Genomic DNA, 14,911 nt, shown 5'->3' with positions numbered 1-14,911 from the left:
ATGCCCTTAACATGGGGGGTGGGTGCTTTGGGGGAGGGGGGCGCCCTGCGGGGCCCCCCCACCCCAAAGCACCTTGTCCCCATGTTGATGAAGACAAGGGCCTCTTCCCGACAACCCTGGCCGTTGGTTGTCGGGGTCTGCGGGCGGGGGCTTATCGGAATCTGGGAGCCCCCTTTAATAAGGGGGCCCCCAGATCCCGGCCCCCCACCCTATGTGAATGAGTATGGGGTACATGGTACCCCTACCCATTCACCTAGGGAAAAAGTGTAAGTAATAAAACACACTACACAGGTTTTTAAAATATTTTATTAAACAGCTCCGGGGGGGGGGGGGGGGAATCTTCTTCCGGCTTCGGGGGTCCCTCCGCTTCATCTTCTCCCGGCGTCCGGTTGGTTCTTCTCCGCTCTCTTCTCCCGGTGTTCCTGTTCTTCGGCCGGCTCCTCTGCTGTCTTCAAGTAGCTCTCTTGCCAGCAGAGGTCCGGACTTCTGGGCTTCTGGGCTTCTCTTCCCCAGATGTTGACACGACGCTCTCTCCTGCTGGACTGCTCTCCGAGGGCTGCGTTGTGACTTATATAGGGGGCGTGGTCAACATCACCCAGTGACCACGCCCCCTAAAACGTCACAGTCCCAGCATGCCCAGGGACTGTGACATCAAAAGGGGGCGGGGTCTCCACCTATATAAGTCACAACGCAGCCCTCGGAGAGCAGTCCAGCAGGAGAGAGCGTCGTGTCAACATCTGGGGAAGAGAAGCCCAGAAGCCCAGAAGCCCAGAAGTCCGGACCTCTGCTGGCAAGAGAGCCACTTGAAGACAGCAGAGGAGCCGGCCGAAGAACAGGAACACCGGGAGAAGAGAGCGGAGAAGAACCAACCGGACGCCGGGAGAAGATGAAGCGGAGGGACCCCCGAAGCCGGAAGAAGACCCCCGAAGCCGGAGGAAGATCCCCCCCCCCCGGAGCCGTTTAATAAAATATTTTAAAAACCTGTGTAGTGTGTTTTATTACACTTTTTCCCTAGGTGAATGGGTAGGGGTACCATGTACCCCATACTCATTCACATAGGGTGGGGGGCCGGGATCTGGGGGCCCCCTTATTAAAGGGGGCTCCCAGATTCCGATAAGCCCCCGCCCGCAGACCCCGACAACCAACGGCCAGGGTTGTCGGGAAGAGGCCCTTGTCCTCATCAACATGGGGACAAGGTGCTTTGGGGTGGGGGGGCCCCGCAGGGCGCCCCCCTCCCCCAAAGCACCCACCCCCCATGTTGAGGGCATGCGGCCTGGTACGGTTCAGGAGGGGGGGGGCGCTCGCTCGTCCCCACCCCCTTTCCTGACCGGCCAGGCTGCGTGCTCGGATCGGGGTCTGGTATGGATTTTAGGGGGGACCCCACGCCGTTTTTTCGGCGTAGGGGGTTCCCTTTATAATCCATACCAGACCTAAGGGCCTGGCATGCACCGCGCTCACCGCAATAGGAAAATTTGTTTTTCCTATTGCAGAGAGCGCGAGATGCAATACCCTGCCCTCGCGTCGTATCTGGTCCGTCGGACCAGCCTACACACGAGCGGGCTTTCCGTCGGACCAGCACACACACGAGCGGACTTTCCGCCCGAAACCGAGTCCTACGGAAAGATTTAAAACTTGTTTCAAATCTAGGTCCGGCGGGCTTTTGGGAAGAAGTCCGCCGGAAAAGTCCGCCGCCGCCCACACACGGGCGGATTGTCCGGCACACTCTGGTCCGCCGGACCAAGTATGCCGGAAAGTCCGACCGTGTGTACGCGGCATTAGTCTTCAAGAGCAAGTACATTTTTTTTTTTTTAAAAAGGAAGGACACAAAAAGCAACCATTGACATGTTTCACACAAGCTTGTGCTTAAAGTGGAGGTCCACCCTGAAAAAATAAAAAATTGCACAAAAAAAAAAAAAAAGAAATACCTAAAAAAAATGGAGGAAAAGAAAAAAAAAATTTTTTAATTACGTAAAATGGCTGTTGCTAGGCAGTCTTCCTAATCTGCCTCTTCCTACACCGCGGTGATGTTGTCTCTTCCTCCCCGCGTTGTCTTCTGGGAAATGGGGCACGGTGTGTTATGGGAACTGTGTGTGTCCCACAACACATCGCGTCCCATTCACAAAGCGCTGTGCGACTCGCACATGCACAGTAGGAAACGGGCAGTGAAGCCGTAAGGCTCCACTGCCTGTTTCCCTTAGTTAGGATGGCGGTGCCGGGACCCGAGAGCCGGGAGACGGGTCGGCCTCGGGCGGCCGACATCGCGGGCACCCAGGACAGGTAAGTACTTATTTAAAGTCAGCAGCTACAGTGTTTGTAGCTGCTGACTTTACATTTTTTTTTTTTTTTTTACGGCCGGAATCCCACTTTAATCATAACCAATATGCTCTTTTTATACCCAGCTCTTCCTGGTAAGTACCACTTACTTTGCCAGCTTTATTTGCTGTGTCCCAACTTTTTTTTTTTTTAGATATGCTGCTGCTATCACTTTCAAAATTATATTTTTTAGCATCCCAACTTTTTTGGAATTGGGGTTTTAAACGTGTCACCAATTTGATAAATGTACCTCTACAGTGCATCCGGGAAGTATTCACAGCGCTTCACTTTTTCCACATTTTGTTATAGCCTTATTCCAAAATGGATTAAATTCATTATTTCCTCAAAATCCTACAAACACTACCCCATAATGACAATGTGAAAAAAGTTTGTTTGAAATCTTTTCAAATTTGTAAAAAATAAATAAATAAAATTTGCATGTACACAAGTCTTTTTGAGTATGATGCTACAAGCTTGGCACACCCATTTTTGGGCAGTTTCTTCCATTCTTCTTTGCAGGACCTCTCAAGCTCCATCAGGTTGGATGGGGAGCGTCAGTGTACAGCCATTTTCAAATCTCTACAGATGTTTAATCGGGTTCACGTCTGGGCCACTCAAGGACATTCAGAGTTGTCCCGTAGCCACTCCTTTGTTATCTTGGCTGTGTGCTTAGGGTTGTTATCCTGTTGGAAGATGAACCTTAGCCCCAGTCTGAGGTCCAGAGCACTCTGGAGCAGGTTTTCATCAAGGATGTCTCTGTACATTGCTGCATTCATCTTTCCCTCGATCCTGACTAGTCTCCCAGTTCCTGCTACTAAAAAACATCCCCACAGCATGATGCTGCCACCACCATGCTTCGCTATAGGGATGGTATTTGCCAGGTGATGAGCGGTGCCTGGTTTCCTCCTGACATGACGCTTGCCATTCAGGCCAAAGAGTTTAATCTTTGTTTCATCAGACCAGAGAACTTTGTTTCTCATGGTCTAAGAGTCCTTCAGGTGCTTTTTGGCAAAAGCCAAGCGGGCTGTTGTGTGCCTTCTACTGAGGAGTGGCTTCCGTCTGGCCACTCTACCATACAGGCCTAATTGGTGGAGTGCTGCAGAGATGGTTCTTCTGGAAGGTTCTCCTCTCGCCACAAAAGAAACACTGGAGCCCTTCTACCCCAATCGCTCAGTTTGGCCGGGTGGCCTGCTCTAGAAAGAGTGCCAGCGGTTCCAAACTTCTTCCATTTACGAATGATGGAGGCCACTGTGCTCATTGGGACCTTCAATATTGCAGACATTTTTCTGTACCCTTCCCCAGATCTGTGCCTTGACACAATCCTGTCTCAGAGGTCTACAGACAATTGCTTGAATTTCGTGGTTCGGTTTGTGCTCTGACATACACTGTTAACTGTGGGACCTTATATAGACAGGTGTGCGCCTTTCCAAATCATGTCCAATCAACTGAATTTACCACAGTTAGACGCCAATCAAGTTGTAGAAACATCTCAAGGATGATCAGTGGAAACAGGATGCACCTGAGCTCAATTTTGAGTGCCACGGCAAAGGCTGTGACTTCTTATGGAGATGTGATTTTTGTTTTTAATAAATTTGCAAAGATTTCAAAAAAACCTCTTTCATGTTGTCATTATGGGGTATTGTTTGTAGAACTTTGAGGAAAATAATGAATTGAATCCATTTTAGAATAAGGCTGTAACATAACAAAAATGTGGAAAATGTAAGCGCTGTGAATACTTTCCAGATGGTCTGTATATAGCCTTAGTAAGAAATTAAAGTGTTGACTATTAGAACAAATTGTAGATTTATCACCATAAAACCTATTCACTTTTTTTTCCCCCACTATTAAAAAAATAAAAATCTTTAACATGGAAAGAAAGAGGTAATAAAGCACATACTATGATATCTGTGAAAACTCCGGCAGCTTGATCGTACTTCAGATTTCCTTTAATTACTTGGCAAGCAAGATCATAAAGAACTTGCTGGATTTCTGAAAAAAATTAGATTTAACACAGTTAAATATAAAAGTCTGCATTCTGCTATACACAGTAAATATTTTGCAAATGTCAACAGTATCCCTACATAATATATCTGTGAACAAATACAGACAGACATTCTACTTGGAGAATAAACCTGGATTATACTGTATAGGATTACCATCACAAATTACACAGGTCTGTACAGAAAGGGCAGAGTAACCGTTTACTTAAAGACATGCATTTTGAAAGTAAATAAGCATACAGTATAATGCAGAACTGGTCCCCTTCAATGGTCATGCTTGAGCACAACCAACCTTTTACCTGATTTTTAAATGCCAAAAAATGTCTTTCATCAGTCAATCCTCACCGGCCACAGCCACAACAACAGGGCCAAACGTTTCCTTTTCTTACTTTTTTTTAAACTATACTATGGGGAATGCAGAAGAAGGAGCATAGCATTTCACTTGTTGGAGCAACTGCTATAGGATTAAAGTGAAACTCCTACCAAACAAATTATTTGTTTTTGAGAGTAAAGAGCACCTTCACACTGGTTCACTTCAAAACTGCCAGTAAAATGCCTAATGAAGCTTTTTTGCAGCGTTTTTGGTGCGGCTTTTAAAGGACATGCGACTCAAAAACTGCTCCAAAAATGCTCAGTGGGGCAGTTTTGAGGCAGTTCCCATTCATGTCAATGGCGAGGAGTGTTTTTGGTGTGCTTTTTTCTAGCTCCCAAACATGCTGCAAGCAGGATTTTTTTCACCGCAATGAAAGTGCACCACCCCATTGTGAAAACATTCATTGATTTTAAAGGGAAGTATTTTTCTTGAGCTTTTTAGCAGTGTTAATTTCGTTGACTAAAATACGACTAAAACTAAAACAACTGAGATGACTAAAATACGACTAAAAAAATAAAATGGCATTTTAGTCAAAAGACTAAGACTAAAACTAAATTGAAATTGAAATTTGATGTCAAAATTAACACCACTGGTCTGTAGTGCATGTTCACACTTCAATACCATAAATAATAACATATTCAATTTTTCACTCCAGAAGTATATACTGAGTTTGGAAATTGTAGAGAAATGCTTAAATAATGCATTACAATTTAACTACACCCATTAGATTTTAGATGACAAACATGGAGTTTTAGTCAGCTAAAATGTAGGGCATTTTAGTCGACTAAAATGTCCTGGAGACTAAATACGACTAAAACAACTGCAGAAGACTAAAATGGGACTAAAACTAAAATGCCATTTTAGTCCTAAGACTAAAACTAAAACAAGGTTTGCTGCCAAAATTAACACTGCTTTTCAGGCGGTTTTCTTTTTTTTTTTAAACACAAAAGTACATCAAAAACTGCTCAGTGTGAAAGGGCCCTTAAGGAAAGGGTTAGAACTTCAGTCAGGTTTTCACTGCATATTTATTATAGACTTGTCCGCACTTCATTCTTTCCAGCACACATACTGTAGAAGTAGCCTGACAAATACCTAACACTTCACCACTCTATCCAAAGACTGTATATTTTATGGCTGGAGGAGGACTTTAAAAAGGGAGCAGAAAGCTGATGCAGTAAAAAACAAACAAAGAAAATTACACGATACTGAGAACTGGAGCTTCAAGCCAACTTCCACATGGTGGCCATTCATTCCTAGAATGGCTCTATCTCAGAAGGAGATGTGGGTTAAAGCAGTTAAAAAAATAAATAAATAAAAAAAACACACCTGCAAGGCCATGGAATAATGTGCCAATAGGCCTCGCATATTAGCACTTTATGAAGTACTTGCCTTAGAAAGAAGCCCTCCAGCTCTGTAAAGTCACCGCTGAGAGGGCGGACATGTTTCCCCTGTCTGTATTCTGGGTCCGTAAGCTCTGGTTATTCGATTGGCAAGAGCCATGATGACGTCACTCCCGCCGTTTCCGTCACGGCCTCTGAAGGTCATGTCATCAGCTGCATGCACTCTGAATATCTCCTAAACTGTGCAAGTTTAGGATATATTCATAATACCTACAGGTAAGCCTTATTACAGGCTTGCCTGTAGGTACAATGTTTACTACCACCTTTAAACTACTATTTTAAATATGCACAGACGGTGGGCATAAATCTCTATGAAGCCCTGCAAGTTTCCCTAATTAATGCAAGCATTACTACTATGTATGTGGTTCATCTTTAATGGAAAAACTGTAGTCAGTGGATCCAGCTCTTTGGCATTAGCCAAACTGTATCATTAGGTTACCCAGTATGCGTCTGTAAAGGGACATTTATTGGTGCTATTTTAGAAAAGACGTTTTTTATGAAATGTCAAAAAACAAAAACACAATATAAGAAGCCTTTTCAGGAAACAAAATTCTGAGTTATTTTTGAAACCTTTAATGTCAGATTCTCGTATTTTTAATAGCTTATCTTGCTATATATATCTATATATCTCAACATCTAGCTCTAATGTTATAAAACGTAAAGAAATATATGAACAGTTTTTACCTTTGAAGGTCACATTTTCCTGTCCTTTTTCACTGAGGCTGCGACACAACTGTATGCTGTAAAAATATATTATATATGTTTAAGATATTGTAGATAATCAACAGTTATTTACTAATACATTTCACAGAAACACAGGCATAAAATGCCCTGAATATCAGTCAAGTGTCTTATTTATGTTTACATCTATGGAGTAGGTAGAGGAAATGTAAGCACACGGCCCCAGAATAGACATATTATTTTTTTATTATTCCTTTGCTCAGTTTGCATTGGACAGGTTTTGACAATTTTACTTTTAGGCAAAATCAAGGAACCATTACCCATGAAATACCAATCATTAAACCTGTAATCTTGGCAGAGAAGATGGCTGCAAGAAGGTTAGACTAAGCTTCACTGAGCAAGGCTTTCATTGTCATCATTTCATTCGCTTATGGCTTAAAGCAGTTGTATACCCACACATCAAAAAAAATAAAAAATAAAAAAAAAAAAAAAGAAGAAAAAAAAAAAAAACCCCGCAAGGCAAGGGCATAATGAGCTAGTATGCGCCATAGGATTCAACCTAGCGGTGCTAGTACTGCACCGCATACTACCTCATTTTGAAATACTTACCTTAGATCGAAGCTCACGTATCACAGCCCGCTCCACGCCAAGAAAGCTGACATGTTGCCCTCAGAGTTTCTTCCAGGTTTGCGGCTCTAGTGCTGTGAGTGGCTGGAGCCGCGATGACATCACTCCCGCGCGCGAGTCCTTTTTCCCGGTAAGGTCCAGCAGCAACTCCCGAGCATTCAGAGCGCATGCGCCTCTGACGTCAGCAGCTGCATGCAAAGGGAATATCTCCTAAACCGTACAGGTTTAGGAGATATTAAATTTTACCTACAGGTAAGCCTTATTGTAGGCTTACCTGTAGGTAAAAAATGAAAAATTAAGGTATACAACTTTAAAGTGATACCAAAGGCTTGCTTTTTTGTCTAAGAATAACAAACAGGTTATACTTACCTGCTCTGTGCAGTTGGCTTTGCACCGAGCAGCCCAGATCCTCCTCTTCTTGGGTCCCCCGCTGGCACTCCTGGTCCCTCCCTCCTGCCAAATGCCCCCACAACAAGCAGCTTGCTATGGGAGCACCCAGGCCAAACCGCAGCCCTGTTCCTCCTCTTTCTCCTCATTAGGTTTCTGACTTTACTTGATAGCAGTGGGCACCGCTGTGTGTTTCAGCCAATCAGGAGAGAGAGTCCCAGAAAGGCGAATCTCTTGTGTAACATCACTGGATCAAGATGGGGCTCAGGTAAGTATTAATCCCCTTTCATATGGGGCAGATCCGTCCAAGCAGAATCCGCCTGCTCAGCGGGGGATCTCTCCACTGATCCCTGCTGAGCAGGCAGATGACAGGTCCATGTCTGCTCCGCTATGCAGGCGGTCGGAAATCTTTTCATTCAATTGTCAACTGATGCGATCCACTGGACAGATGGCAAACGTATCACCATACGTCGGTATTCAGCGGATTTTGTGGGATCGGATGCCCGGTGTCCACTGACATCCTCCACCCCATAGAGGACAATGGGTGGTCCAATCAGGTCAGCCTGAAAAACTGACAGGCAGAACCTATCGGTCCAATCGCATGAAAGGGGGCTGCTGCCCACAGGTTTTTTTATTCTAATGCATAAAACACATTAAAGTGATTGTACAGTCTCGTTTTTTTTAAATAACAAACATGTTATACTTACCTGCCCTGTGCAGTTAGTTTTGCACAGAGTGGCCCGGAGTCTCCACTTCTCTGGTCCCTCTTCTGTGCTCCTGGCTCCTCCCTCCTGTTGAGTACCCCCACAGTAAGCAGCTTGCTATGGGGGCACCTGATTCGAGTCACGGCTCCCTGTGTCCATTCAGACACGGAGCCGTGACCTGGCCCCGCCCCCTCTCGCTCTCCTGATTGGCTGACTGACTTTGACAGCAGCAGGAGCCAATCGCGACCATGCTGCTGTCTTATCCACTGAGGAGGGGAGTCCCGGGCAGCCAAGATATTTATGCAACTTCCCTGGATAAAGACCAGAATCGCCCTGTTGCTATGTAGTCCTCCTAATCTGCCACTTCCTGGTCAGCGGAGCTCCTCACCTGTGCTCCTGGGAAATGATGAGTCATCATTTCCCAGGAGTCTGTGGACAGTACCGTTATCAAAAATCGTGTTATTTCCTCACAGGTAATGATGCGATTTAAGGCGGATCACAGCACCGAGATGTGTTTATCTATGTTGCCATAACAATTGGGCGGGATCTTCCTCCGTCGCCAGCCGTTGTTATGGCAACTTTAGAAACAAATCGGCGATATGGCCACCGGAGAATGCATTATCCAGGAAGAGATAGCGATTGGGCTTCACATGCCCACAATCACGATGGAAACGGCCACAACAGGAGGGAGAAAATTGTAAGTATTAAAGTGATATTTTAGAAAGATTCACAATTAACCTTGTATAATCGTTTTTTTAATTTAACTTCTTCCGTACCAGCCGCCGCAGTTATACTGCGGCAGGTTGGCTCCCCTGCGCGAAACCACATAGCTATACCTTGGTTCATGGGGTCCGGATACCGGGCTCGCGCCTGCTGCACAGCGGGGGTGCCAATGCTCGTGATGACTGCCGGCCACGAGCAATCGTGACCAGGAGAGACAGAACAGGCACGAGTGTGTGTGAACACACACTTTCCTGTTCTGACAGGAGTGACAGATCGTGTATTCCTATTAGCTAGGAACCACGATCTGAGACTGCCTCTAGTTAGTCCCTCCCCCTTCAGTTAGAATAACCTCCCAAGCAACATAGTTATCCCCTTCACTGCCAGTGACATTTTTAATCGCACTGATCACTGTAGTAATGCCAATGGTTCCAAAAATGTGCCAACATTTTCCGATGCGTCCGCCATAATGTCGCAGTCACAAAAAAAAAAAAAAAAAATTATATATATATATATATATATATATATATATATATATATATATATATATATATATATATATATATATATATATATATATATATATATATATATATATATATATATACACATACATACATACATACACACACACATTACTAGTAAAAAAAAAAAAGATTAAATAATAATAAAAAAAGCTATAAATCTATCCCCTATTTTGTGGATGCTATAACTTTTGCACAAACCAATCAATATACGCTTATTGCAATTTTTTTTACCAAAAATATGTAGAAGAATACATATCGGCCTAAACTGAGAAAAAATTAGCTTTTTTTGAAAAAAAAAAATGGGGATATTACAGCAAAAAGTACAAAATATTGTGTTTTTTTTTTTTTTTTTTAATTCTCGCTTTTTTTTTGTTTATAGTGCAAAAAATAAAAAAAAAAAAAACACAGAGGTTATCAAATACCACCAAAACAAGGCTCTATTTGTGGGGAAAAAAACAACATTAATTTTGTTTGGGTACAACGTCGCACGACTGCGCAATTGTCAGTTAAAGCGACACAGTGCCGAATCACAAAAAACGCTCTGGTCAGGAAAGGGGTAAATTCTTCCGACTTCTGACAAGCTTTCCTGACACCAAGAGGAAAAAAGGTGACAAGGAAGGGACCTCTAGCACAGACTGATTGACAGCCTCATCTCCATTCCTGTGTGAAGGAGGGCTTGGGTCCATTACTCCAATCAGCTCCCAGAGCTCTCCTCAATTAACTCTGCAGAGTAACTTCAGCTCTCTGCCCCATTTTTTTTTTACTTGCAAAAGCATGGGAATTTAAAGTATAACTACAAGCTTGTTTTTTTTTTTTTTTTTAGTTTTAGATAGAGTGGAGAGGGACTGGAACACCTGCAAGTGAGGAAATATTACAATGGGGATACTACTTCCTTCTGGTAACAACCAAGGATACCCTCATTTTGGAGGGATTTCCCTTCACTTCCTGTTTTGTTTATTGGGCATCCCCCAGATGGGACATTGATGGCAAAATAAATACTTGTAGGGGTTATAACCCTCCCTTACCCTAATCAAAAATGTAAAGTTTTTGCCTCAAGTTGCACTGCATGCAGGTGTGTTGAAAAAAAAAATTCCGTACCCAAGATCCTGTGTAAGGATTGCCTCCTGGGCCCATAACAGTGTTTGAGCAATATTTCACCCCACCTAAACCACTCCCCATTTAGCTGCAGAGGTTGTGGACATGATGCTTTGCGATAGGATATAACTTTCAGTGAAGATTATGGTGCTTTCAGTGGGCATAGCTTCATCAAACACAACAAGCCAAATAAATGGAACCACTTTTAACGTGCCGCAACCACAGGCACTGCACACCGTTTGTCGGTTTTGGCGTGCTAGTGCAGGGTTCAAGCGGTTAAAGTAAAAAGGTGATACAATGGGGTTGATTTACATGGATCGTTTCTCAGAGATCAAAACACACATGAATGAGCCCTTACACTACACCTGTACCCCTGCATTGATAAATAAATCTTCCCTGATGTGAGAACACTCCCTACGCTGACATTCACAGACAGCCTGAACTTGGCACACAAGCCACACTCCCAGCTCCTCCTCCAAGGGAAGTGAGTGACAGGGGCCCCACCGAGGTACGGTCCCCAAAGCTGCTGCTAATCACTTCCCTTGGCAGAGGAGCAGAGGAATGTCTTCTGTGTGATGTCTTCTTTGGCAGACAGCATCCACATGTGAGCATGCACAGAAGGATCTGCAAGAGAAAGGTGCCCATGGCAAATCTACCATGAGATTGGTTGTGCCAGCTGCCTCAGGCAGTGGTATCGATGTTCCTATTGCACACTGTCCTGGACAAGGCTTTGGGAGTAATGGGTGCTGCAGCTGGAACTGGAAACATCACAGATCAAATGCACATATTCGCCAACACAACACGGATCGCCAATTACGTGCACTGAGCTGCCTCAGGCAGGACTCACAAAAGGGACACCATTGAGATCCATATGGAAACTCTTGTCTCAGCGATGTTCAATTAGGCTGAGCGAGGTGCAGACTTAGTGGGCCCAGTGTGCATGGTTTACTTAAAGCGGAACTAAACCCATCACCATATTGGTTTCCCAGAAGAGTTACATTCAAGGCTATGAATAATAACTGTCACATTTTCTTGTGCTATTATCCAAACTGTCAAACAATCAACCGTCTGGTGTCATAACTGATCATATATGTTGCACCATGGCAACTGCAGATCAACCAAAGTTACATTTACACCAGGGATTAGGGACGGTGCGAATTGTAGCGGCAGGAATCTTCTGATTCCTGGTGTGGTTCTCAGCAGTTAGGTGTGGCCAATGGCCCCATGCACTACAATAGCAGGTCAGTGGCGGCCACATCTATTCACAGCTCTCTGCACAGACAGTGATTACCGGCTGTGCAGAGAGCTTCAAAGAGCTGCAGCTGCCAGCGGCCTGTCATTATACTGAACAGGGCCAGTGGCCGCACCTCACTGCTGAGAGCCACAGCAGTAATTGCTGCTACAATTCGCACAGGCCTTAATTGCTGGTGTGAACATAGCCTAAACAAGGCAGATCCCTTGGCTGTAAAAGATAGGAGGGTTTAGTTCTGCTTTAAAGCACATTCCTCTACAGTGTGTATTTGTCACTACAGCACTATGAGTAATTTTTGTCAACCGCTTTGTTCTGCTATCAGCACAAATGACTTCTGACAAGCTTTCCTGACACCAAGAGGAAAAAAGGTGACAAGGAAGGGACCTCTAGCACAGACTGATTGACAGCCTCATCTCCATTCCTGTGTGAAGGAGGGCTTGGGTCCATTACTCCAATCAGCTCCCAGAGCTCTCCTCAATGAACTCTGCAGAGTAACTTCAGCTCTCTGCCCCTTTTTTCTGACAGCTCAGACAAGCTGTGTAAATTCTGGACTTTGAACGGATGTAGAGAAGAGAGAAGATAAACAGGTACAACTAATGTATGAGGATTGGTTTCATTTGTGTGTGTCACCTGAGGCCAATCACTATCCTGGGTATATGTAAAGGTTTACAACCACTTTAACAAAACAGAGATCCCTCAGGGACCTCTGTTTATTAGGCACATATTGCACAGCGACAGTGCAGGCCTGGTAGAAGGGAGTGATATATCAGTTCACTGTATTACTGCTTCTTCACCTCTCTCTGGTGTGCTCAGGAAGCGATTGCTGAGAGGACAGAGAATTGCAGACAACAGAACAGAGATGTCCACTGCCCTCTCCCAGGTGGGTATCTGTCCAGACACCTCACTGTCTGCCTTCTCCCCTCTGCTCAGCAAAGGAAGAATAACACATCTCAGCTCAGTCTCCCTCTGGTAAGGGTCTGTACAGCCACTTATCACAAGGAGACTCCATGTGCAGAGCTGTGTCTGATCCAATCTGGCAAAGATCTGTGACTAACATCATTGCTACAATATAGTGCAGATATTAGTTTACAGGGTGCAGAAACACGGACATCCTACGGCAACTCAAAGTCTAGGCAGCAGGGCCGCACATCGTTAACGTGAACCATGGCATTAAGGATCTGCCAACTGGCTTCAGCTTAACCTTCTACCCATCAGACAGAAACCCCTCTCTAACACGTTTCGCCTGACAAGGCCTAAGGCCTCGTTCACACCACATGCAGTCCAAAAACGCATGGAACTGTACATAAAAAACACACATGTCCTTATTTAAAGAGGCGTTCCAGCCTGGGGAAAAAAAAGATGACAAGTCAGCAGTTACAAACACTTTAGCTGCTGACTTATTTATGTATCTGCGAGGACACAAATACATGTATTATGTATGTCTCTGCAAGGACACAAAGAAAACAATTGTTCTCTATGTGCCCTGTTCACACCACAGCGTTTTTGTCACGTCTTTTTTCCCTGCACAGAAAACTCCATACATGTTGCAGATTCCTGCACATGACACCAGTGTTGTGAACGGGGCACACAGAGAACAATCGTTTTCTTTGTGTCCTTGGAAAGACATACATAATAAATACGCCCGTCTCTGCACACTGCGTGAACAAGACCCATATCTAAGCCCTTGTGGAATGCGGAACGCATTAGAAAAGTGGGTCTGATGGGTAGGTGATTGAGCTGAAGCCAGTTGGCAGATCCTTACTACCATGGTTCACGTGAATAGCGTGCGGCCTGAATCTCTGGACTTAATCAAGCCAGACATTCCTATGGCGGCCCGGCACCAATCACTGGAACATACAGGAACAAATTCTTTTACTTAATCCTGCGATAATAAGCCAAGTTTTGGCAACACAAATCAGTGTAGGTGCGGTATTTGGAAAAAAAAGGTGGTAAACACGATTGTTGATGGGCAGTGTGTGCGCCATCCCACCCACAGGATCCATTACCAATGTCACCTGGGGGGGATCTGGGAGCAAAAATGTCCCCCAAAATGGTCCTGAAGGGGACCCCAGGAGATGGAGAGCAACTGGATGGGAGGAAATAACTGGAATCCACCATGGAGAGTGACTGTCCTCACCTTACAACAGAAAGGACAGAATAATAAAGATCAGGTCTCTTCCAGGGCTGGGGTGATGTGGTAGGCCTGTGCTGTACAATCTATAACAATACAATCCACCCCCCACCATCATCAGACTGTAGAAGGATCGGGCGGACATGATTGATCGGAGGGGTGTATGGGGGGATCGTTCCATCAGAATGAAGCCCGATCCGTCCCACGTGTGTCCGCAAAGCCCCTCTCCGCCCCAATCTCCGGTCCGGGGCCCCCCCGGGTCATCTCTTCTCGGTCCACCCCGCACTGAGCACCCCCCCTCCTCCCCGGAGCCCGCTCTGTGCCCCCCGCACCATCACCCCAGCACTCACTAATCGTTTTTTCCGGATTTTTCCCAATTCTTTATCCAATCAGCAGATAGTACTGCCGCCGCCATCTTCCCTCTATAGTACAGATAGCCCGGATGTTTAGCACATCAGCAGAGGTCAAAGTGGAGGTGGGCGGAGCGAGGCATGCCGGGAAATAGGCCTTATCTTCATGAAACTCTTCACTCCTGTCCTGACTGAGTTATCAGTGGGCTCAGATCTACCTGAATATGTAGAATTGTATATACTGTAGTGTCCTCACATAAACATTCCACTGTCCATGACACCTCACCTCTTCTAGAACATCCCCTCTGCAGTCCCAGTACACATGGCTCCTTGCTCTCTGCCTTTTAATGT

The 14,911-nt window shown here is 45.0% G+C and overlaps 1 protein-coding gene across 1 annotated transcript in view; it reads right to left on the bottom strand.

Annotated features, from left to right (window-relative positions):
* Positions 1 to 14,691, bottom strand: part of THOC2 (THO complex subunit 2) — a 251,420-nt gene extending 236,729 nt beyond the window's left edge. Inside the window, exons 1-3 of the mRNA XM_073599433.1 lie at positions 14,561 to 14,691; positions 6,771 to 6,826; positions 4,211 to 4,302 (exon numbers count right to left, since the gene is read on the bottom strand). Of these exons, the coding sequence (XP_073455534.1) occupies positions 4,211 to 4,302; positions 6,771 to 6,826; positions 14,561 to 14,625 (213 nt within the window). The 5' untranslated portion in view covers positions 14,626 to 14,691. The remainder of the gene's footprint in view (positions 1 to 4,210; positions 4,303 to 6,770; positions 6,827 to 14,560) is intronic.
* Positions 14,692 to 14,911: the final 220 nt, after the last annotated feature.

Source organism: Aquarana catesbeiana, linkage group LG09 (assembly GCF_042186555.1).
Source record: "Aquarana catesbeiana isolate 2022-GZ linkage group LG09, ASM4218655v1, whole genome shotgun sequence".
NCBI lineage: Eukaryota > Metazoa > Chordata > Amphibia > Anura > Ranidae > Aquarana > Aquarana catesbeiana.
This window is presented reverse-complemented; position numbering and strand designations above follow the sequence as displayed.